Here is a 22,780-nt window from a genome sequence, read left to right as displayed (position 1 = left end):
TAATATTGTATAAACTGAAATAAGTATATCATTTCTTGTCAGGTTCTCGAATAACGGTAACATAGCAAAATACAGAGAACAAAAAAGTAAGTTGAACCCAACCTCAGTTTTCCCCTATATAAGACACAAAGCAGGTGTACATGCATCCTCTTGGATTTAAGTGTGAAACAGGTCCATTATATATAGGAGCTTTTAAAGTTACCACAGAAGAATGGTAGAATAGAACACCGTATCTCCAATTATTGTATTCTCATTTAACCCCCCTAGAATTTTAGAATTATTGTGCAAGGCGTATCTCGTTCAGTTTTTTGGAAAACTGCATTCTTGTTTTGAAAGAAAAAACTGGTGATTCCAGTGGGGTGGGGGGGGGGATTTACTCCCCAAGCTGTATTTAAGGAGAGAGAAAGAGCACTTCATGAACCAAACTGTTCCACTGAGAGGTCCTGCTGGTGAGTCTCTTTTGTTTTTGCTGAGAAATTTAACATGCAACTATTTATTTTTCTGAACTTCATTTTTAGAATTTACTTCACTTTTTTAACTATTCATTTTTAAATAATGTGATTTTTGTGGAATGTATGCTTAGATTGTAAATGTATTTAGTGTAAATGCTGCAATGCATTGGTATGATTTGTTTGAATAGCTTTCAACCTTTGCACACATTTTCAGCATTAGTTAAAAGTTGTTTTCTGGTTAAAACTGAAATAAAATAGAAAGTTCATCTCACATTCTTTTTATTTCAAGCAACTCCATTTATTTTTGATAATGTTGATTTAAATTCCTAATTTCAAACTTCCCTTACAGTTTAAAGGTCCCCGATCCTCTGCAACCATGATCAAATTGGTAATGTTTGATTTTGGATTATATCTCCTTTCATTCTATGTAGATTTACAAGTTCTGCATATACAGTATGTCATAATAAACTTTACATTTTGTATTTTCTCCGATAGTTAAGTGTTGCCATTTTTGCCACATTGTTCTTGGGTAGGTTAATTGTAAAAATTACATGGTCATATTTGTATTCCACCCGTAATATACAAAATCACAATTTGTAACATTTTTCTCTTAACCTTTACCAGAAAGCCACCAGCGGATTCCAATAGGTCCAACAGATCCAGTGGTGAAGCTAGGTTACTAATTTTTTAAACCATTCAGTGGCATAAGCATTCATTTAGGAGAGTTTTACAGCTTCCTACCCAGTCGTCCTCTCACTCATTTATTGCTCCTTGCAGTGTGCTGGACCGACTGGTTTGACCGTGACAATCCCAGTGGCTCAGGGGACTGGGAGCTTTTGAAGGACCTGAGGAAAGAAAACCCAGGAAAGATCTGTGAATACCCTCTGCACATTAAGGTCGTTACCACGGACACGATGACCCCAGCCATCTCCACAGGGCAGACCTTCTATATGTAAGTTGCCTCATTGAAATAATGCAAATGATTATTTAACCACATCCCAGGAATACATCGGTACTTCTGCACATTAAAAACTCCTTACAAGTCACCCACATGTGCTGCCTGGAGCTAAACCTATAACAGTGAATATAAACTTTGTACATGGACATTTAATTTACATTAGAAGACATTTGAATGATTTCAAATGATCATTGTGGATATCTGAGATATTTAATATTAGAAATAGGGCTGTCAAGTTAACAAGTTATTTTTTAACGCCACTAATTATTTTAACGTGATTAACGCATGTTTATTTTTTGTCCTCGGCCGCCCCGTAGTTTCAGAGCGCATCGAGTTTAAAATACAAGCTGATGCTGACAGCCCCGCTCCTGCCGCCCGCTTGTGGCAGACCACACTTCCACGCTCACCGGCAGGCCCGGACTGGCCATCGGGAGGACCGGGAGGTGTATGTGCGGCGCGAGCGAGAACGCGCACACCTTACGTTTATTGTTGTTGTTGTTAGCATCTGGTGCTAGCTAGCTGCGCTAACGGATATAAGGAGCTGTTTCAATGAAAACAGAGGAGCGGCATTTCGCCGACAACTGCGCCGAGCACTTGACTTTATGCCAGACAGTGGGACATTGTACGAAAAGTCAGCACACTCGGCACGGATAGTGCGCGCAACATGATTGCAGCGTCCAGGCAGCTCCCGTTCGAGCATATGGCTTGAGTTGCACATAGCTCCAACGATCCATCACAGTGCGCGCACGCACACACACACACACACACACACACACACACACACACACACACACACACACACACACACACACACACACACCCACACACACACACACCCACACACACACACACACACACACACACACACACACACACACACACACACACACACACACACACACACACACACACACACACACACACACACACACACACACAGAGAGGTTCCAGGTTGAATTGAGGCGGATATTTGTAATGTTCAGAGGTTGTTGTTTTGAGAATATTCATGAGAATATTTGTCATTGTTCAAATGAAACAAACATTTGCATAAAGCATATTTGTCCACTCATATGATGATAAGACTATTACAAACTTGAAAAATATCCCTCTAAGGTACATTTAGAACAGATTAATTTGCGATTAATCGCGATTAACTATGGACAATCATGCGATTAATCGCGATTAAATATTTAATCGACTGACAGCCCTAATTAGAAACAAAGTTCCACCTGACAACAAGAACAATTATGATAATTGAAAGGGTTGTATAGGTTTATTTGAACTAGCATCAATGTACTTTAATAAACTACATTGGGTTTATAACAGAGCTAAACATGAATTGTTCAAGCAACATATCCAATTTAAAATACCTTTTTGTTTGCTTTTAAAATTGTTTTTCTTCATATAACTATCGAACTGATTCATTTAATAATTGTTATTGTTTTTCAGCTTCAATCCGACTCAGGGATTTGTTTGCCGCAACAAGGACCAGAGAAAGGACATGTGCCGTGACTACAAGATTCGCTTTGGGTGCCCGTGCAGGCTCGTGGAGCCATGTGGCGTAGTGGGTTGTCCGTAGGTGTTCGGAACAGGGGGTCACAGGTTCAAACCCCACTGCAGTCAGCATGTTGTTGTGTCCCTGGGCAAGACACTTCACCCCGAATTGCTCCTGTGGGGATTGTCCACAGTATTGTGTATGTAAGTCGCTTTGGATAAAAGCGTCTAACAAGTAACATGTAATGGAATGTAATTAAGCTGCAACTCCACAGCAAACATCCAACAATAATATGAAGCTTTGATTGCTTTAAATGTTGTCCTTTTCTCTTTACCTGTCTATTTTATATCTTACTTTGCCTGATGGAAGAAGTTCAATAGACCTTTTTTACGGCAGACATGTTGACTTGTATCAGGAACAGGACCATGAAGCCTTATCAGCTGATTAAAACTGAGCTTTATATCGGAGTATGTGTATACGCCTGTACGTTTACCAACATGTCTTCTGTGTTCAAATGCCTCATGTCATGTGCTTTATCAGTTTTCTTTTTCTAGTGATTATGAAATCATTGTCTTGTAATGTAGGAAATAAATCCACATCAAACAGCAATAAAACTGCTAATAATGAGCAAATCCCTTTTGTCATTTAGTTATTGCTCATAACCACTCTGATAAGATTGTCCTCACATGCTTACATGAAGTTTTAATTTGGAGTGAATAATGTAGAATTTTGTGTTTTCAACATATGGTGGGAACTGATATGATATGCAGACAGTAGGAGGTGCTCCATAGCATTTTAGCAGCAATATGGGCAACCCTGTCTCCTAAAAATTACGTTCCAGAACTAAACTGCATTCTCAATTTCGTTTAGCTAGAAACATATTTTCTCCCACGTTACGTTTCTTATGAACGTATCTTAAATATGTATCTTAAATACGTTTATTTTCTACATATCTTTGTCATTTATTGTCTTGCTTATAATAATGATAATAGTCATTTATAAATATCATTTTAGAGCACACATTTGAAATCAGTAGGCGAGGCTGTAATTTCGCCAGCTGTTACTCTCATGCACGGGCGTCGCAGCCATTATATGAGGGTGGGACAAGTCCCCCCCCACTTTTTCAAATGATTAGTTTAGACTCCCCCACTTTTACCATGTGGAAAGTCCGTGAATCGGTCTCTCCACTCGCCGCACTTTGTAGAGCGCTGTGTCAGTGCTTCACTATCAAATCCATTCCACTTGCTTATTGAGAGAATGCCCAAATCAATGAAACTCCGTACCATGTTTTCACTGCTACTTTGTACCAAGGCAGATTCTCCCATAGCGCGCGCATGTTCAAGGAGTGTTGTCGTAGTTGGACAGCTCAGATCTGTTGTATGAAGCGATGCCGGTAGCGGAGGTAAGGCACACACACCAAATGTTCAGGACATTGTTAATACAGCGAAAATAAAAGCTGACGATCTCTTGGTTTGATATGTTTTCTCCCCCAGACAACATGGACATAACACATTTTTTTTTCAAAGAATAGGAAAGTAAGTCTTCAGCTGGTAGCAGTTAATCAGTTAACAGTGATGGCGGCGGCAAAAGCGTCTCACTTCTGGAGAGGAGTTTCGTCTTTATGTCATGATAGAGAGATACAAATACTGAATAGTTTAGATGAGAAAAGGCATCGAAATGCCAGGTTACTAGTATTTATCATGTAAACAGGGAACATGAATAACCCGATCTCTCTGTGCTCATGTAAACACCATGATGTACTGTAGTGGCGCAGTCAGTGTGTTTTACTGGAGCCTCAGTTCGATAAGAGATTATTTTCTGAGTTCTTTAACTTCGGTACTCTCTCTCAAAATGATAATGTGCATTATGTTTTAATTATACTTCTTATCATTCAGAATCTTTTTGTGTTTATGTTTTACTGAGTGCTTATAGGCAATTTCCATCCCAGTATTCAGTTAACTATTTATTTTCTGCGCACATTACATAGACATTCTACCTCTACTGCTTGGGACTTTGAGTCTTCAAAATGTCCAATGTCACAGACTGGGACTTACTTTAGAGTCAGTTGTATTTACATTCAGTATGACTTGTTATGATTCAATGTGAAAGAGTATACTGTACAATAAATAGTGATCACCTCACCACCTCTCTTGACATCTAGGCGCTTGAGAGTGAGGCAGAAGCAGAACACAGGGACAGTGGAGAGAGGTTCGTTGCTGAGGTGAGTGATGAAAGGGAAATGACAGTTTAGAGTAAATTGTGATGTGGTCTCTCATCCCAGAATGTTAAGAAAATCAGTGGGGATATTGAACAGGAAGCATTTCAGTCAAGGGGCATGATATGACCAATATAGACAGAAGAGCAACATTTAAGTCAATGATACCATTCCTAGGTGAACTTAACATCTGTATGGAGTCAGATCAGTATCAATATCACAGAAGGATTCACAAACGTATTTTGCGATTTATATATAAATGACTCTCCACAACAATATCTCTCAATGCACTCACAAATATTTATTGTTGTATATAAAAGTACAAAAAAATGGGCATTTAAACTGCTTTTTATTAATTAAAAGACGGCTCTGAATTAATAATCAAATATGTTTCCTTTCTTTACTACTGGATGAAATTACAAAATGCACCCATCATTTCCCTCATGCTAGTATAGCCACATAAAAGTATCAAACCACCTGTTAAAGTAAAAGTTACATTCAGGATAATTTCACAGTGATATGCAAAACTGGATGCCCTGAGATAAAAAATAAAAACGTTATTAACATTATAAAAAGGTGACTTAAAAATGAAAAATAAGGCACTTGTTGTTTTAGAATAAAACATGATATTGTGTGTGTCATGGAAATTAGATTAATTACATTGTGTGTTTAGAATAAAATTGAATCTGTGTGCTTTAATACTATAGTTTCAAGACAGGCACAGCAATGTTCTACATTTATGATAACAGTTGGCAGGTATCTAAATCACAGAGCATAAACTCATGCCCACTTCCTTTTGTAAAAGATTATTTCAGTTTTCTACAATATGGGTGTTATTTTTGCCTTTCTGACCATCTGACAAGCTAGCCAAACTAATATGATAAACATCATTTACATTTGCAAACAGTAAAATGATATCTCTCAAGCTCTCCATCGTAAATATCCATCGGTTTCCTTCAACTTGGACCTATTGAAAGTCTGCATTTTGGAAAAATAATAAAAAATAACAACAAAACAACAAAATTAAAATTGAAATTGCCTTCAACTGAAGTTATTAATTAATATCCTTCAGTTATTCCCGGTCTCGGAAACACCCAAGCACACACACAAACAAACACAGCAAATCATTTATTTTTCATTATCTTCAATAAACTCATGGACTACTGTCAATCAATCAATCAATGTTTATTTATATAGCCCAATATCACAAATGTTACATTTGTCTCAGTGGACTTCACAGTTTGTACAGAATATCAGTATGACAATACGACACCCTCTGTCCTTAGACCCTCACATCGTACAAGGAAAAACTTCCGGAGAAAACCCACAGTTTAAAGGGAAAAATGGGAGAAACCTCAGGGAGAAAGCAACCTTTATCAAAAAGGAAGGTCTTAAGCGCACTCTTAAAAACGGATAGGGTGTCTGCCGCCCGAACACAAACTGGAAGCTGATTCCACAAATGTGGAGCTTGATAAGAAAAGGCTCTGGCTCCCATTGTACTTTTAGAGACTAGGAACAACCAACAACCCTGCATTCTTGGAACGCAATGCCCTAGGACAGTAGGGTATAATGAGTTCTTTAAGGTAAGATGACGCCTGCCCATTAAGGGCTTTGTAGGCGAGAAGAAGAATTTTAAAGTATATCCTGTGTTCTATAGGGAGCCAGTGTAAGGCAGCCAGAACAGGAGTAATGTGGTCCCTTTTCCTAACTCTGGTTAGTACACAAGCTGCAGCATTTTTTAATCAGCTGAAGCGACTTGACTGACTTCTTGGTACACCCTGATAATAAGGAGTTACAATAATCCAGCCTTGAAGTAACAAATGCATGGACTAGTTTCTCTGCATCGTTTTGAGGCAAGATATGCCTGATTTTTGCAATGTTACGTAGATGGAAGTAGGCGGTCCTTGAAATTGATTTTATGTGGGCGTTAAAGGATAAATTCTGATCAAATATAACACCAAGACTCCTTACAGTCTCACTGGAGGCCAAATTAATGCCATCCATAGTTAGTATATCCTTAGATAATTTGTTTCGTAGATTCTTCGGGCCAAGTACAATAATTTCAGTTTTGGTCGTGTTTAACATCAAAAAGTTTAAGGTCATCCACGTTTTTAAGTCCTTAAGGCAGTCTTGAATTTTATTTAGATGATTAATTTCATCAGGCTTGATTGATAAATATAGTTGAGTATCATCCGCATAACAATGAAAGTTTACAGAATGATTCCTTATAATATTGCCTAACGGAAGCATATATAATGTGAACAAAATAGGTCCGAGCACTGAGCCCTGTGGCACTCCATGGCTAACTTTGGTTTGTGTGGAAGATTCATCGTTGACACGTACAAACTGAGAGCGTTCAGATAGATAGGACCTAAACCAGCCTAAAGCAGTTCGCTTTATGCCAACTAAGTGCTCTAGTCTTTGCAATAGGATATCATGGTCGATAGTATCAAATGCAGCACTGAGATGGAGCAAAACAAGAATAGAGACAAGTCCCTTGTCTGAGGCTATTAGAATGTCATTTGTGACTTTAACCAGAGCTGTCTCTGTGCTATGATGTGTTCTAAAGCCAGACTGAAAATCTTCAAATAAATCATTGTTTTTTAAGTAATCACACAGCTGTTTTGCGACTGCTTTCTCAAGAATTTTTGATAGGAACGGAAGATTAGAAATAGGTCTTACTCTATAGTTGCTAAAACTTCTGGATCGAGGTTGTGCTTTTTAAGAAGCGGTTTTATCACTGCTACTTTGAATGATTGTGGAACATAGCCTGATAATAAAGACATATTCATAATATTTAATAAAGAAGTGCTAATTAATGGAAAAACTTCCTTCAACAGCTTAGTTGGAATTGGGTCTAACATGCACGTTGATGGTTTAGAAGAGAGAATCATTGAATTTAATTGTTCATGGTTTATGGCTGAAAAGCATTCTAGTTTACTATCTAGTGTAATATTAGAACTTACGTTTCCGGGAGCTGTTGATAACACTATACTGGTCAAAGGCAAGAGGTCATTAATTTTGTTTCTAAGAGTAACAATTGTATTGTTAAAAAAGCACATAAAATCATTACTACTGAGTGCTATGGGAATAGAAGGCTCAATCGAGCTGTGGCTTTCTGTCAGCCTGGCTACAGTGCTGAAAAGAAATCTTGCATTATTCTTATTATCACCTATTAATGAAGAGTAGTAGGCTGCTCTTGCTTTACGCAGTGCTTTCTTATATTCATTGAGAGTAATATGCCAAATTAAACGAGATTCTTCAAGTTTAGTGGAACGCCATATCCTTTCAAGTTGTCTCGACTTTTGCTTTATTTTGCGGGTTTCGGCATTATGCCATGGAGCTAATCTATGTTGTTTTATTTTCTTCTTTTTTAAAGGAGCAACAGAGTCTAATTTTATTCGCAGCGCATCTGTAGCACTATCAACAACATGATCAATTTGGGGTGGTGTACATTTTGTATAAGTTTCCTCCCTTACATGCAGACATGCTATCGAGTTAAGTATTGGTGGAATCTCTTCCTTAAATTTGGCTATAGCACTAACAGATAGGTTTCTGCTGCAGGAGCTTTTGACTAATGCTTTGTAGTCTCGTAACAGTACTTCAAAAGTTACTAAGAAATTGTCGGATAAAGCAGGATTATGCGGTTCGACTAATAGTTGCTCAATTTCAATACCATAAGTCAGAACAAGGTCGAGAGTGTGATTATAGCAGTGGGTTGGTTTATTTACACTCTGACAGAAACTAACATAATCTAATATAGAGTTAAATGCAACAGTAAGGCTATGTTTATCATAGTCAACATGAATATTAAAGTCACCTACGATAATTACTTTATCTGTTTTAAGTACCAAAGTTGATAAAAACTCAGAGAATTCTGATAAGAATTCTGAATAAGGACCTGCTGCACAGTACACTGTAACAAATAAGATTGGCTGCAAAGTTTTCCAGGTCGGATGCGTAAGACTAAAAACGAGGCTTTCAAAGGAGGTATAGTGTAATTTTGGTTTAGTATTGATAAGTAAACTTGAGTCAAAGATTACTGCAACTCCACCTCCTCGGCCCATGCCTCGGGCAATATGAGTATTGATATGGCTGGGTGGAGTGGCCTCATTTATGCTGACATATTCTTCATGTCTCAACCAAGTTTCAGTGAGACAGCATATATCAATATTATAATCTGATATTAAATCATTTACCAATATTGCTTTAGATGCTAGAGATCTTATGTTTAAGAGACCACATTTAATATTCCTGTTTTGTTGCACTGTAGTAGTTGTTAAATTTACTTTTATTAGGTTATTATGTATGACACCTCTATTAGGTTTTACCTTAAATTGTCCTTGGGGAGACACACACACCATTAATATTGGGTATTTTATTGGGTTCGGGATTCCTATGGATGACTGCCTAGGAGAGAGCGCAGAGAAGCGTGTAAGACTGTGACTCCGCCTCCTGGTCTCAACTCCAGTTTGTCATGGATTAAGTCCACAAAGCCCTGAAAATGTTTGCCGAAATGAGATCTGCACCTTCCAAAGTAGGATGAATGCCGTCTCTCTTAATCAGACCAGGTTTTCCCCAGAAGGCTGTCCAATTATTTACGAAGCCCACATTGTTTGCTGGGCACCACCAAGACAACCAGCGCTGAAATGATGACATGCGGCTATACATGTCATCATTGATCAGATTGGGGAGGGGACCAGAGAAGATTACGGTGTCCGACATTGTTTTAGCATAACTACACACCGACTCCACATTAAGTTTGGTGCATTCTGATTGGCTGTGATTTCACAGATCTGTTGGTAGTTGTTACTGTGATATGTATGGACACAAAAGGGTTTGTGCAATGTCTTAGGACCCCAAAGGCAATGTTCTGTTGGTCACTTTGAAGAAAAAATGCCAATAAACATGGCCTTTCAAGTTCTTATAAAAGCAAAATCAATGATGTTACTCTTTCCACTTTTGCAGGCACCATTTCCTCTCTTTCTTCCTTTATTTTTGTCCCCCAAAGCTTCTTTGTACGTCAGTCTCTCTTGGATTCCAGCAGTGTACAATTCAGGCCTTGGCTTCATGTTGGTTCATCTCCAACCTGTCCTCAGCATCATTATGCCCCAGGGTTGAGTTCGTCTTGATGGGCTCTCTTCCCAGAGCTTCAGCCTCTTCCAAAGTGGTTGTGAGAGGTCTGCCAAGGGTCTCAGGCAACAACAACGTCAGCAGTCCAATAATAAACGCCAGGATTCCCACGATGAGCTACACAGGGGTCAGTATGAATTTAGTAAATAACTATACAATAATTTGTTAAAATGTTTTTTGTTGGCAGGATACTTGTGTAGCTAAATTATGCATAATGGAAACATGGTTTAAATAGGACAGAATGGACAAGGACATTTAACATAAAATAATATCTGTTGTTGTTGAGCCATTGAAAGGAGAACATGTATACCTGAGGTAGGTAGATCCAGTAATCAGCCAGATACACGCAGAAGGGGGCCACCACACTGCCAACACGGCATATCATACTGCCACTACCCACTGCCAGAGACCTAGAGGGAGACAATGCAGTCAGCAACATTAGAGAAGACAGATTCAGTGACATCAGGGTATACACAAGGACTAACACCATCAGTTTAAACAAGACTCAAGTCTTAAGAACAATATTCTGTGGAATGAGGTTACTAATACAAATGTAAAAATATCTACGAAGAATCTTAACAAAAATACTTTGATAAGCATTTTTAAACCCCCCTGTTTGAACTGACCTGATAATGGTTGGGTAAAGCTCACAGGTGTATAGGTAGATGAGACCAAAGGCGATTGCAATGGCAAACTTCCCTATCATACACAGAGCGATGGCCAGTGCATCAATATCCTGTGGAAAAGGAAGGGGGGGTTAAAGATGTCAAAAATAAAACACAAGCCCTTTGACCTTCAGAACTTTCATTATATCCCTGACTGCCCTAGTATAGCTGTAAACAAGAGCACAGACGATCACACAGCACTCCATGAACTGAAGATCAACCTCACCGAATCTTATCATAGTTTCTCACAAGTGATCCAATAAACTGAAGGAATGATTGCTCCATTAGTTACTTTTAACTCCATTATTATACTTTGCTGCATTAGAAACCACAACAACTATATATTTGTAATACATGTAGGCCTGTGTTTATATTGTTTATCTTAATGTGCACACCTTTAATGGAATTGGAGAGGGAGATGGCCTTTCTCCCCCTTTCCAATCTATTTTCAGCTGTATAATATAATAAAAGAGGAAAAGAAAAATAATTGTATTTAAAAAATAAAGATCTCCGGCATTCACACCTTTAAATTATATTGTACTAAATGTGGAAAACAAAAATCCTGGAGAACTTTAACTTGGCTGTTGCTATGATGTAACAGAGCCAGACAACAACACATATATGGCCAGAACTGACTACACTACAGTTACACAGAGAGAAGAGGGAGGCTGTGTGAAGCTATTTTCTCCAAATAAGCTTTTAATCAACTGTTGGTCTTAATCCACCATAGGTGTACTGGCTTTGAATGAACGTGTTCTTTAGTATTTTGCAATAATTAATGTTTCTAACATTGTTTGTGTAAAGCCGTCAGTAATATGGTATATTTGCATGGTCATTATCATATTATGTGTGTCAAAAGATATTGAAGAAAATCGAGTGTAGGGCTTAGAAAAACCTAAGTTAAATTTGGACATAATACACAGAAAGGGATAAGGGTCTGTGAGGGCTATTACTGTAACGTTCTGTAAGTGTAGCAATATGGACAAACACAGCATTCAGGAGCAAGAGCACTCAGTTTAGGCACCATAAAAAGGGGGTCTGTTGAGTATTTCCTGAGATCAAATGAGGTTTTGACTGCAAGGATCGCCTTACAAATCGTCAGAAACATCTCAAAAACAAGAATGGATAGAAAATCTGAGAAAATGATGAGAACATACACACCAACGGCTGAGAAAGTTTACACAAGAGGGAAGAAAGGGAAGATAAGCTTTCCTTCACAAAATAATAAAGACTGCCAAGCTATTCCTAACCCTAACCTGGATGGTTGTGAACTTGGCTCATTGGATGAAAACAGAAAGCAAGAATCTGTTGTATGATGCTCCTGACACTGAGACATCCTCAAGTCATTTGAATGTTTCAGTCCACTGTGAAACTCTTCTCAGACAGTAATAGTTAGTTTAAATTAGGTTCCATACCCTCTGGTATGTGAGGCGTATATAGGTCTGCATATTGACATCAGCAGAGAGGAAAAGTAGAAAAAAGCTAGATAGATGACTCTCTGTCCTCTGTCTCCATGCTGCTATTTTTCATCTCAGGCTTGCTGACCGATCTGTTTGTAATGGCTTTCAATATAAGGGCATATTAACTTGGACATTACGCAACAGCTGTCTGTCAACCCAACCAGGAAGAGCACTAAATTGGGTCAGTGCTCAGAGAACAGATACTGGGAACTGCTTGTGTCGTATATCAGGGTTCAACAGAGGTTCAGGGCCTGGGGTCATGTGAAGGCAGTAATCCCAAGAGCTGAGGGTACACACAGGTTGAAAGTGAAAATACTTTTAAATAGCAAGATGTCATATATAACATGTTTCTGGCTTTCCTTGAATGGTAATGTTTTTGCATTGAAAATGACAATGATTTGTTGATTTAGTTTTTAGAGTTAGAATAAATAAAAGTGTTCATTATGCATCTAATTAACATGATTATCATAGTCTAAGATTAAAGAATACCCACACTTCAATGTCTCACTCTCTTACACACTCTCAGTACGTACAGCAGGTACCACAATGATGAGCATACAGGCGACCCCGGCCAGGAGCAGAGCTGGGGCGCACGTCTTCTTCCTGCCAATCCGATCCATTGCAAAACAGCCAACCAGATAAGAGGGGATCTCCCACTGCACCTGGAAAGACCCGGCAGCTGTCAGTGAGAGATTATAGTGGCACTGACACACTGACAAGGGAAACCTCTATCTAGGGGACGCAAATAACCTGCATCTGCAAGGTTAGTGACGCTTGGCGCGTTTCCACTGCAGGCCTCGCTCGGTTTGGTTAGGCCTTATTAGGCCTGGCTCACTTTAATGCTGCGTTTCCATTACAGTTTAGGAACTGGGGCAGTTACTATAGTAACGCAGTGTAGGCGGAGCCGTGACGTCATCTTCAATGAGAGCCCCAAAAAAACAACACAGCCGTTAGCTCTTAGCACTCAGAGCTCACAGCTCCTCATATCTGTTCAGAAACTTGACAAAAGTTAAACAAGTACAAACCACAGACTACCTGTGTCATGGCGAATATAGTCGCTGGTTTATTTATGTCTGTATAGGCCGTTGTTGTGAGTGTGGACGGTCGGAGCATATATAACGTTAGCTTAGCCAAGCTACATTTAGAAAACACGCATTTTAAAAGGGTTTTTCGCCTGCCGTGTGTCTGCAGACTTGTCAAAGCATTAATTCATGGTTTTTACTAACCGGTATCAGTATGTTGTTACTTCGGCATCATTTTGAAACGTGTATTACAATTAAATCACGGTCAAATATGTTCATCTTGTTGTAGTTGTAGCCCCCTTGCCAGCGATTCTCTCTCTAGTTTAGCATACTCAGCCCGACTCAGCCTGGTTGTTCCTGGCCCTAGAACCACGATTTAGTCGGTCCAGAAAAAAGGTGAAAAAGTAGCCCGGGCCAAAACTAGGCCAAGTGGAAACGCAACCAAAAACGGGCCCGGCACGCTTAAAGCGAGCTACCCACTGCAGTGGAAACGCGCCATTAGTCTCAGCTGGATGTCCCCACATGACATAGGTGAGGAATATAAATGTTTGTGTGTAAAGGAAGTACAATAAATCAGTAGGAGGGAAATTGGCATTGCATGAAAAGTGCATCAGTTTTGGTGTTTATTTAAAAAAATCTTATTTTCTTAAATCAGATGGGCAAAGACACAGGGAAGCTACAGTATTAAGCTTGAAGATGTTGTTATTCTGTTGTTTAATTGCTTACAGGCTCATTTGAATGTGTTTCTAAAATCAGAACAGCTTACTTTGTAAACAGCCTAATTTCAAACCCACACTGACATAGTTGTTTAAGTATATATTGTTCATGCATATTCACACTCATCAGCCAATCACTTACCAGCTAGGAAGAGGTTCATGTACTGGTTTCCTCCTAAGTTGACAGAGCCCAAAGAGAAGACATAGTAGCCCAGGCTGCCGATGAACCAGATGGACCACACTGTGCACGTACGGCCCGCCATCCTCCAGCTGCCGAACAGAGGACAGGATGGACAGCTTCTTCTCAGATGGTGCTGGCCGCTCCTCCTCCTGCCCCAGCAGAGCTGTGCCGTTCTCTCTCTCCCTCCGGCTCCAGCAGGTCCTCCACCTTCAGCCTGCATTCGAGGCCGTTGAAAGCGGGCCATATTGTCCAGCAGGGCCTGGGCGTCCTTGTAACGGCCCCTGGCCATCAAGTAAAAGGGTTGTTTCAGGAAACTTCCAGCAGAAGAGCAGGAAAGGCGAGGTGCAGGTGGAGAGGATGATCTGGTAGATTCCACCAGACCCGCACCAGGTAGCCGCCAGGGCCACCACCATGATGCCCACAGCAAAGACCGCGTGCACGTGCATAGAGGTCCATGTGCGTACCTTAATGCCAGTGAACTCTGTGACGTAGACAAACACCACCACGAGGTAGCCGCTGGACACCTGCCAAACGCAAAGATGGGAAAAGAGGAAAGTAGGTACAACGGATAAAAAGAGAGAAGGGGAAGGAGGATTGGAAGATAACATTGAGAAAAGGTGGAAGAAAAGAGAGAAGATCAAAGGATAATCATTTTCTGTTGATATACAGACTCATGAGTGGTTATTTATTACAAATAAAATACATATACCAATTGTTTAATTAGTTTTATTTGAAGTATTATTTTGAATACATTGTGTAGGTATACTGTATTAACCACGGAGTGTCACCATTTCTGGTCAACCCGGTATCACGGTGAGACGTGAACATGTGACGCTTTACCATTGCTGGGAGACGTGAAGATGTCACGGTTTCGTCTTTTCAAAACGTGAAAAGCGTGACAGCTACACGGTATTGTTAACCCATGTTAACCAGTGGAGAAATAACCGGAAATACCAAGCAAATGCTACCCCGACGTAATGATTTATTTTTTAATAGTCACACTCGATTACAGCGATTTTCTTGTTGCCCCAGCTGGTCGACACCTCTTTTAGCATAAACAAAGGCTACATTATTGTATTAAATCGATGTTAATCCATGCGTGTGGATGTGGAATTAACGGACGTGACGTTGTGCGATTGAGTTGCCAAGCAACAGCTTCGGTTCATGTTAATTTACAAACTATTCAACTACAACCGTAGTTATATTTAAAAACATGTTAGAAGGCCTCCACGAAATACTTTAATGCACATTCAAATGTAAATGTGAAGGAATGTGTGTATAACAAAATACATCGGTCATTAAACGAAACCGGAAACAGACGTAGGCAAGATCCTCAGCTCGATGATTGGATGGTTATCCGCAATGCATGCTGGGATTTGGTGTTTATGTGATGTGAAATCTGAAAACGTTTTTTAAAAATACAATAATACTTTATTCCGAGTGTGCTTGCTTTTCTCTTTGAAAGTCATCACATAACGGCATTGTAATACACGGTTCGGCTGCATTAAATATTACATATCTGCCGTAATTCTCTATTTATAGAGCCCTGATGAGAAGACTTCTAGACAAACATGAGGCACTGAAAACGTGACGTGGATCATAAATATATAAGCAATTAAACAACATCTTGCATTTATTTTCACACAATACGTCTCCTTGCAGTATCAACACTAATTCGGCTGACTTTTATATTTGATCCAATTGGTAGATAGGCTGTATTTACACCATAACCGTGCAGAGCTGATAGAAAGGGACACCTGGTGGTCAAAACACGTTATTGAATTGTATTATACTTATTATTATACATACTTTTTTAGCATATTGTTTATTTTATTCTAACGTAGTACTTTTTAACGCATGTAAGATATGCAAACACTAAGCTGTCTGTGGCTCTTTCCTGCTGTAACGCTGGCACATTTCCCCTCTGTGGAACTAATAAAGGTATTCTGATTCTGATTCTTTAATGGTCACACATGCAGAGCACACAGCACACACAGTGACATTTGTATCTACAGATAAATATTAAGCCTGACAAAGTACTTAACGTCTAATATATTGCTTTCCTGAATGTTAACTATGTTTTAAGCACTTATTTGTTTATTATATGTTTATTATTAAACTGATATTATACATATGTATTATACTCTTATAAGATGTATGTAGATAGTATAAGAAATGTGCAGAATGACAGTTTAATGGTGGAGTATAAACACATATTGATAGATGTCTTGTAATGCACTGTTGAGGACCTGCGACCCAAGTTTTTCATTCATTGCATAACTACACAGTAGTTGTGTATAATATGATATAATAATAATAATAATTCCTTACATTTATTATAGCGCTTTTCCAGATGCTCAAAGCGCTTTACAAATACACATTACACATATCATACATGCAATGGTCATGTACTGTGGACAATACCACAGGAGCAAGTTCAGGTGAAGTGTCTTGCCCAAGGACACATATGTCAATAAACCTTAGCTTATAACATCTTGAAATCTTGAAAGGGATGTTCAAACTAGTCATTATATACAGTCTTTAATGAACTATTAGTAGAGAATAACGAGTAATGAATATACTTTATAGAGATCATATTAATATCTAATAATAAAATAATAAAAATTCAATAACGTGCTTTGACCACCAGGTGTCCCTTTCTATCAGCTCTGCACGGTTATGGTTTAAATACAGCCTATCTACCAATTGGATCAAATATAAAAGTCAGCCGAATTAGTGTTGATACTGCAAGGAGACGCATTGTGTGAAAAGAAATGTAAGATGTTGTATAATTGCTTATATATTTATGATCAACGTCACGTATTCAGTTTTGGAGGCAGTTCTCCTGTTTGTCTAGAAGTCTTCTCAGCAGGGCTCTATAAATAGAGAACTACGGCAGATATGTCATATTTAATGCAGAACCGTGTATTACAAAGCCGTTATGTGATGACTTTCAAAGAGTAAAGCAAGCACACTCGGAATAAAGTATTATTGTATTTTTAAAAAAAAAACGTTTTCAGATTTCACATCACATAAACACCAAATCCCAGCATGCATTGCGGATAACCATCCAATCATCGAGCTGAGGATCTTGCCTACGTCTGTTTCCGGTTTCGTTAATGACCGATGTATTTTGTTATACACACATTCCTTCACATTTACATTTTAATGTGCATTAAAGTATTTCGTGAGGCCCTCTAACATGTTTTTAAATATAACTACGGTTGTAGTTGAATAGTTTGTAAATTAACATGAACCGAAGCTGTTGCTTGGCAACTCAATCGCACAACGTCACGTCCGTTAATTCCACATCCACACGCATGGATTAACATCGATTTAATACATGTATTAAATCGATGTTAATCCATAAACAAAGGCTACATTAATGTATTAATGTAGCCTTTGTTTATGCTAAAAGAGGTGTCGACCAAGCTGGGGCAACAAGAAAATCGCTGTATCGGAGTGTGACTATTAAAAAATAATCATTACGTCGGGGTAGCATTTGCTTGGTATTTCCGGTTATTTCTCCACTGGTTAACATGGGTTAACAATACCGTGTAGCTGTCACGCTTTTCACGTTTTGAAAAGACGAAACCGTGACATCTTCACGTCTCCCAGCAATGGTAAAGCGTCACATGTTCACGTCTCACCGTGATACCGGGTTGTTTCTGGTTGTTATGTATAAGCACTAGCTTACTTCATTTCTAATGTATGGTATGGTTGCTATATATACAACGTTTCATGTAATGTTGAACCCTTGTTTTCTTTGTCAGAACTTCTAACATTAGTTTTTTTTTATTTCAACGTGATGCATATGGCAGTAATCAGGTGTTAAGGTCCCTTTTAATAAACTGTGTCTGCGCTGTGTTTGGAGTGGCTCTGCAGCAAAAGTCTATCTGTGTCTGTTTCCATGTGAAAACAACAGCTAGGTAGGAATGGAGGGGGGTGGTAGAAGACGAGGAGAGAAACTTTGACTGTAAGGGCTCTTTCAGCACAAATTCCCTGCCATGTGGACTAACCCTCGTCGTAATGACTCCCTTCCTTGGCCTTGTAAACATGTTGTTTTATGCACACAAAAACAACATTCTGCACAGTTTTAACTTACAACACACTCTTACTTTTCTGGCTCTACAACTATTTATCCCCTTCTAGATTCCTTATAATAGTTTATGTTCAACAGGGTGGATCAGTTTACTTGACTGTTGCAGCTGAATTTTACCAGTACGGACCTGATTTGATTTGTAAGATTAAATCAGATTTTTCACTTTTAACTATTTAGAAGAACATCAACTCAACTCATAACCTTAACAGGTCATTACATGGCATATGTTCTTGATTATTAAAAAATGGCGAGAAATTAAAGTCTGCACATTTCTTGCATTGTCTTGTTTTATATGAGCTTAAATATGATCACATCATCACCCCATCCTTAAAGCACTACACTGGCTACCGTGGAACTGAGGATCGAATTCAAGGTCTCCGTCCTCACCCACCAGTGTGTCCATGGAACTGCCCCTCCCTACCTCAAGGAACTCCCTCACCCCCCATACCTCAACTCCAACTTCCTCAAACCTCCCAGGACTAAGCTCCGTACTATGGGAGACCGGGCCTTCTGCTCGGCTGCTCCCAGTCTATGGAATACACTCCCCGACCAAATGAGAGCACCACAGACCGTGGAGGCTTTTAAAAAAGGCCTCAAAACCCATCTCTTCAAAGAGCCTTTGCCTAGACCTTTTTATCACCCTTTTATTTATTTTTTTATTGCTTTTTATTAATTCTACCGTGTTGTGTAATGTTTATTTATACTGTTTCATGCTCACTACTTGTAGCACTTTGGGATTTGGAGTCAAATATGAAGTGCTTTATAATGGAAACCCATTATTATTATTATTATTATTAAAGGTTTTTCTCTCAGAGCTATGTGAATGTGTTCTTAATATACACAGGCTGGAAGAAACATACTGTGGTCTGCATGTTGGGCTTGGTTGCAATGTGACTAACAGGACGTGGCATTCATAGAGAACACAAACTATTAGCTAAAGATAGTTTTGTAGGAAAAAAAGACGGATGATAAACCTTAAGAAGCAGTTATTACAAGAGAGTAGAAAGCCCCTTACCAGCTCAACCCAAACTTACCATTGCAAGAAGAAAGCGGAGCACCACAAAGATAAAATAGTTTCGCAGAGAATGCTACAGAAACCCCTGAGGACAAACTGACACAGCTGGTGAACATCATGATCTTATCACACGACCAATTCTGGAGGAGAGAGAGAGGGTGAAAGAGAGACAGGTAGATAGAGTAATTGAGCTCACCTAAGTTTACAGATGAGCAATGCATTCAAACAGGGTTAATATGGTGCTTTTAAGGGATTCATTTGGAGCAACTCAGTTTTATAGATCTGTATATTAAGTCAACTAATGAATTAATCAACTAAATAGTTTGAGACAGCTAAGAATTGTCTTCAGTCAAAGCCAGCCCTATTAGCAACTTGTCACAAGTCATAATATTAACTGCGGCATTTTGGGGCAAACCCTTTGCGTCACACCTTAGAGATTTTCCTTAATTCTACCTGTACAATATTGAACACCAATATTCTCCAGCTATGTCTGCAGGGTAAAATACAGTGTTTTACTGTATATATAGGTTAAACATAAACATCCAATCGCATTTTGTATTCAACATGGAAGAGATTCTCCAGCACTTCATTACCAAGCAAAACCTGACTTTACGATGTGATGCTCAGCCCATTAAAGTATTCACCCGATAGTCATGGTGGATTAGACCCCAGATAAAAACACAAGACAAAATACAGTGTGGTGGGATGATGATTAACAAACTCATTTTAACCACTTAGGAGAAGGCTAGCAAACATAAGAGCAAGTTTACACTCGACTGACTGTATCAGACCAAAGTACTTCTTCTAAATGTTGATCACTTCAGTTGTGACTGAGCTGTTGGCTGGATCACCTGATCAGTCCAAAGTGTGCCTATTGTTTCCTTGTCTTACTTGTTCCTTTCAGTTTGTTTTCCCTCAATCCCATCATCCACACCAACCAGATTGTCGCTCTCCTATCCCTCTCCTACATGATTCATGCCTAGTATGATTCATGCCTACATGCTCGAAAGCAACTCTGTCCTGCAGTCACATAAACACCACTGAGATGACAGTATCATGTTTAAGTACAAAGATGTATAGAGTATTATAAAGGCAGGCTCTTTCAGCCACAGCCTGCACTACCTGAACATGTGCTCTTGTTTACAATCACATGGGAGAATAACAGCTGTATATGGTGAATCTTCATGTGTCTCATATGACATCATTTACTGTGTGGATTCTCGCTCTGCAAAAAAGTATACTCCCCTTTTTCCTCCTTCCTGCAGCCCCTGCTCACCTGTCAGCAAGGTCCCCAAACACCAACGCACCGATCAGCACCCCCAGCATGAAAGTAGGCTGGCACAGCATAGCTAGCCACTCCTTCTCACACACACACCAAGTCCCAGTCCGTCACAATGCTTTGGTGAACTTCAGTGAGGTCGTAGACAAAGGTCCCTTCGCAGGCTTTCACTGTTTTGTTGGTATATAAGGTGTCTGTAAAGGGTTGTGGGTTGATGCGCGTGGCGCTGTGGCACCGGCTGAGCTGCCACTGCTCCCCCCCACCCGTCGTCACTACCAAGGGCCCAGTCCCTGCCTTGAAGATTGGTAGGATGTCCTTCAGGCTAGACGCTGTCAGGTTACCATATAGGACCTCAGTGATGTTGCCTGGCCCCCCACACACAAAGTTTGGCGTCTGCACTAAGAATACAGAGGCCAGGTAGTGGATCCCACAGGCTATCACCTGGAAGGCTGCTGCGAAGTACACACATGCCTGAAATCTGGAGAGAAATTAAAAGTATTAAGGTGTGTTGACACCAGAGATGTAGAAGAGATGATGAGAGAGTTGCATGCAATCTTTTAGCCCTCCCATTGAACAGATAACAGCAAAAAGGTCACCTTAACAACTCTAACTAATATTAAGCTTTGCTCAAGTGCATTAACAATACAGTGTTGAGCATTCAAATTAAGCCAACTTTACATACTGAATAGGATTTAAGTTAGACAGACCAAATCATTTTATACAAAAGGACACACTGCATATTGAAACATACTAATAGTGGCTTGTGATTTGTGTGAATAAAGCAGCAGCAACATTAATTCAGCACTTTTTTTGCTTAGGGACAAACTGGAACAGCTTCTAAAAAGTTACATTCAGGCATTACATTTAGCATTTTAACTTTTCATGCAATAAACAAAAAAGAAATATACAGTTCCAATCAGAGTCAGAAAAATAGGGTTTTTCTTCAAAAACACACACAAGTTCCTCTGAGTTGAAGACTCGCCCCTCACTAATCATTTAGAAGTGGTACAATATGTTTTCAAAATGATCCAAAAGCATTGTAGCCTACTAAACATCATGCGAAGTGGTTGGGCTCTTTTTTAATAATAATAATAATAATAATAATAATGCATTTTATTTTATAGCGCTTTTCACAACTCAAAGACGCTTAATGTGCATCTATTAGTGTTTGTTTTCAAAAACGCATTTGTAACATGGAATTAAAAATAACTTTGAGACGTTGAGAAGTTACTATTCCAAATCCACTGTTGATGATACGCAAAGCACCATGCCAACTCTGTTTTAAGTGATACCGTTTGAAATGTCCGATCTCGTCGAATATCCTCTCCACGGTCATTATGGGACGGTGAGTTTGCGCCTCGTGGGTGCCGGTGCGTCTCTCCCTCGCGGGCAGCCGATCCGAGCGCTTCAACGCTTAATATGAAACTGTGGCTTCCAGAGAGCGGAGTGAGGGTAGGAGGGGTGCACATACATACATACACACACACACACGCACACACATAGGCTCACAAAAAAAACACACACACATGCACACGGACCGACGCGAATGTGGGATCCGCTTTCAAGCGCTAAATCAGTGTGAAACACACTCCACTTTGTTTGGAGATTATGTTTTGAAACATCACAGAGAACGGTCGCTAGGAATTCTAATGTTGAATTTGTATTTTTCAGTTTTTTTTTATTTCAAGTGAATTAATAATAACAATTGTTTTTGTCAGTTCGGACCTAATCACAGCCTGCCTATAGCATTCATTTGGTGAAATAGACTGTAGCCTGATCAGTGACTATAAATCGAGTGCCAAAGGGCAACACTGACTCCTGACATCATGGAGCCATATTTCTTCTGAGGTGTTAGTCCTGTCAAATCAACCTGCTCTAAAGCCGAGAAAAGCAGCTGCTGTAAATATGCCTGGCGTTTACAACTTGAGCTTAGTAGTAATGAGCTGGGGAGTTCACAATCACCACAAGTTCAGAGTTACTCTCTGAGCAAACAATATTCATCATGACCTCTCTTTCCATATGTTCTCCTCTCAAAAACACAGAGCTTCAACCTATGCCCAGGATACAATTCAACCAAAACATGACAT

The 22,780-nt window shown here is 39.4% G+C and overlaps 2 protein-coding genes and 1 long non-coding RNA gene across 3 annotated transcripts; 2 read left to right on the top strand and 1 right to left on the bottom strand.

The window, feature by feature from the left end:
* The first annotated feature begins 386 nt into the window (after window positions 1-386).
* LOC117537544 (cartilage intermediate layer protein 1-like) lies at window positions 387-3,537 on the top strand. The gene is made up of 6 exons (XM_034202790.1): window positions 387-449; window positions 802-840; window positions 948-981; window positions 1,077-1,127; window positions 1,230-1,404; window positions 2,860-3,537. Exons 2-6 carry the CDS (start codon window positions 829-831, stop codon window positions 2,987-2,989), a joined length of 402 nt encoding a protein of 133 aa, XP_034058681.1. The 5' UTR covers window positions 387-449; window positions 802-828; the 3' UTR covers window positions 2,990-3,537.
* A 6,242-nt stretch (window positions 3,538-9,779) lies between these two features.
* On the bottom strand, window positions 9,780-22,125 carry slc22a16 (solute carrier family 22 member 16). The gene is given in 18 exon segments (XM_034202753.1): window positions 9,780-10,370; window positions 10,564-10,663; window positions 10,880-10,989; window positions 12,912-13,034; window positions 13,354-13,358; window positions 14,259-14,397; window positions 14,399-14,479; window positions 14,481-14,531; window positions 14,533-14,598; window positions 14,600-14,668; window positions 14,670-14,695; window positions 14,698-14,821; window positions 19,434-19,475; window positions 19,477-19,539; window positions 19,542-19,554; window positions 20,691-20,788; window positions 20,790-21,171; window positions 21,986-22,125. Coding segments are annotated over 18 exon segments (1,731 nt in total). The 5' UTR covers window positions 22,030-22,125; the 3' UTR covers window positions 9,780-10,175.
* LOC117537523 lies at window positions 10,256-15,120 on the top strand. The gene is made up of 3 exons (XR_004567732.1): window positions 10,256-10,380; window positions 12,905-13,141; window positions 14,297-15,120. It is a non-coding gene; the product is annotated as an uncharacterized LOC117537523 (long non-coding RNA).
* Window positions 22,126-22,780: the final 655 nt, after the last annotated feature.

This window comes from Gymnodraco acuticeps, unplaced genomic scaffold (assembly GCF_902827175.1).
Source record: "Gymnodraco acuticeps unplaced genomic scaffold, fGymAcu1.1, whole genome shotgun sequence".
NCBI lineage: Eukaryota > Metazoa > Chordata > Actinopteri > Perciformes > Bathydraconidae > Gymnodraco > Gymnodraco acuticeps.
Note: the sequence above shows the minus strand (reverse complement) of the source record. Positions and strands in the feature narration are given on the sequence as shown.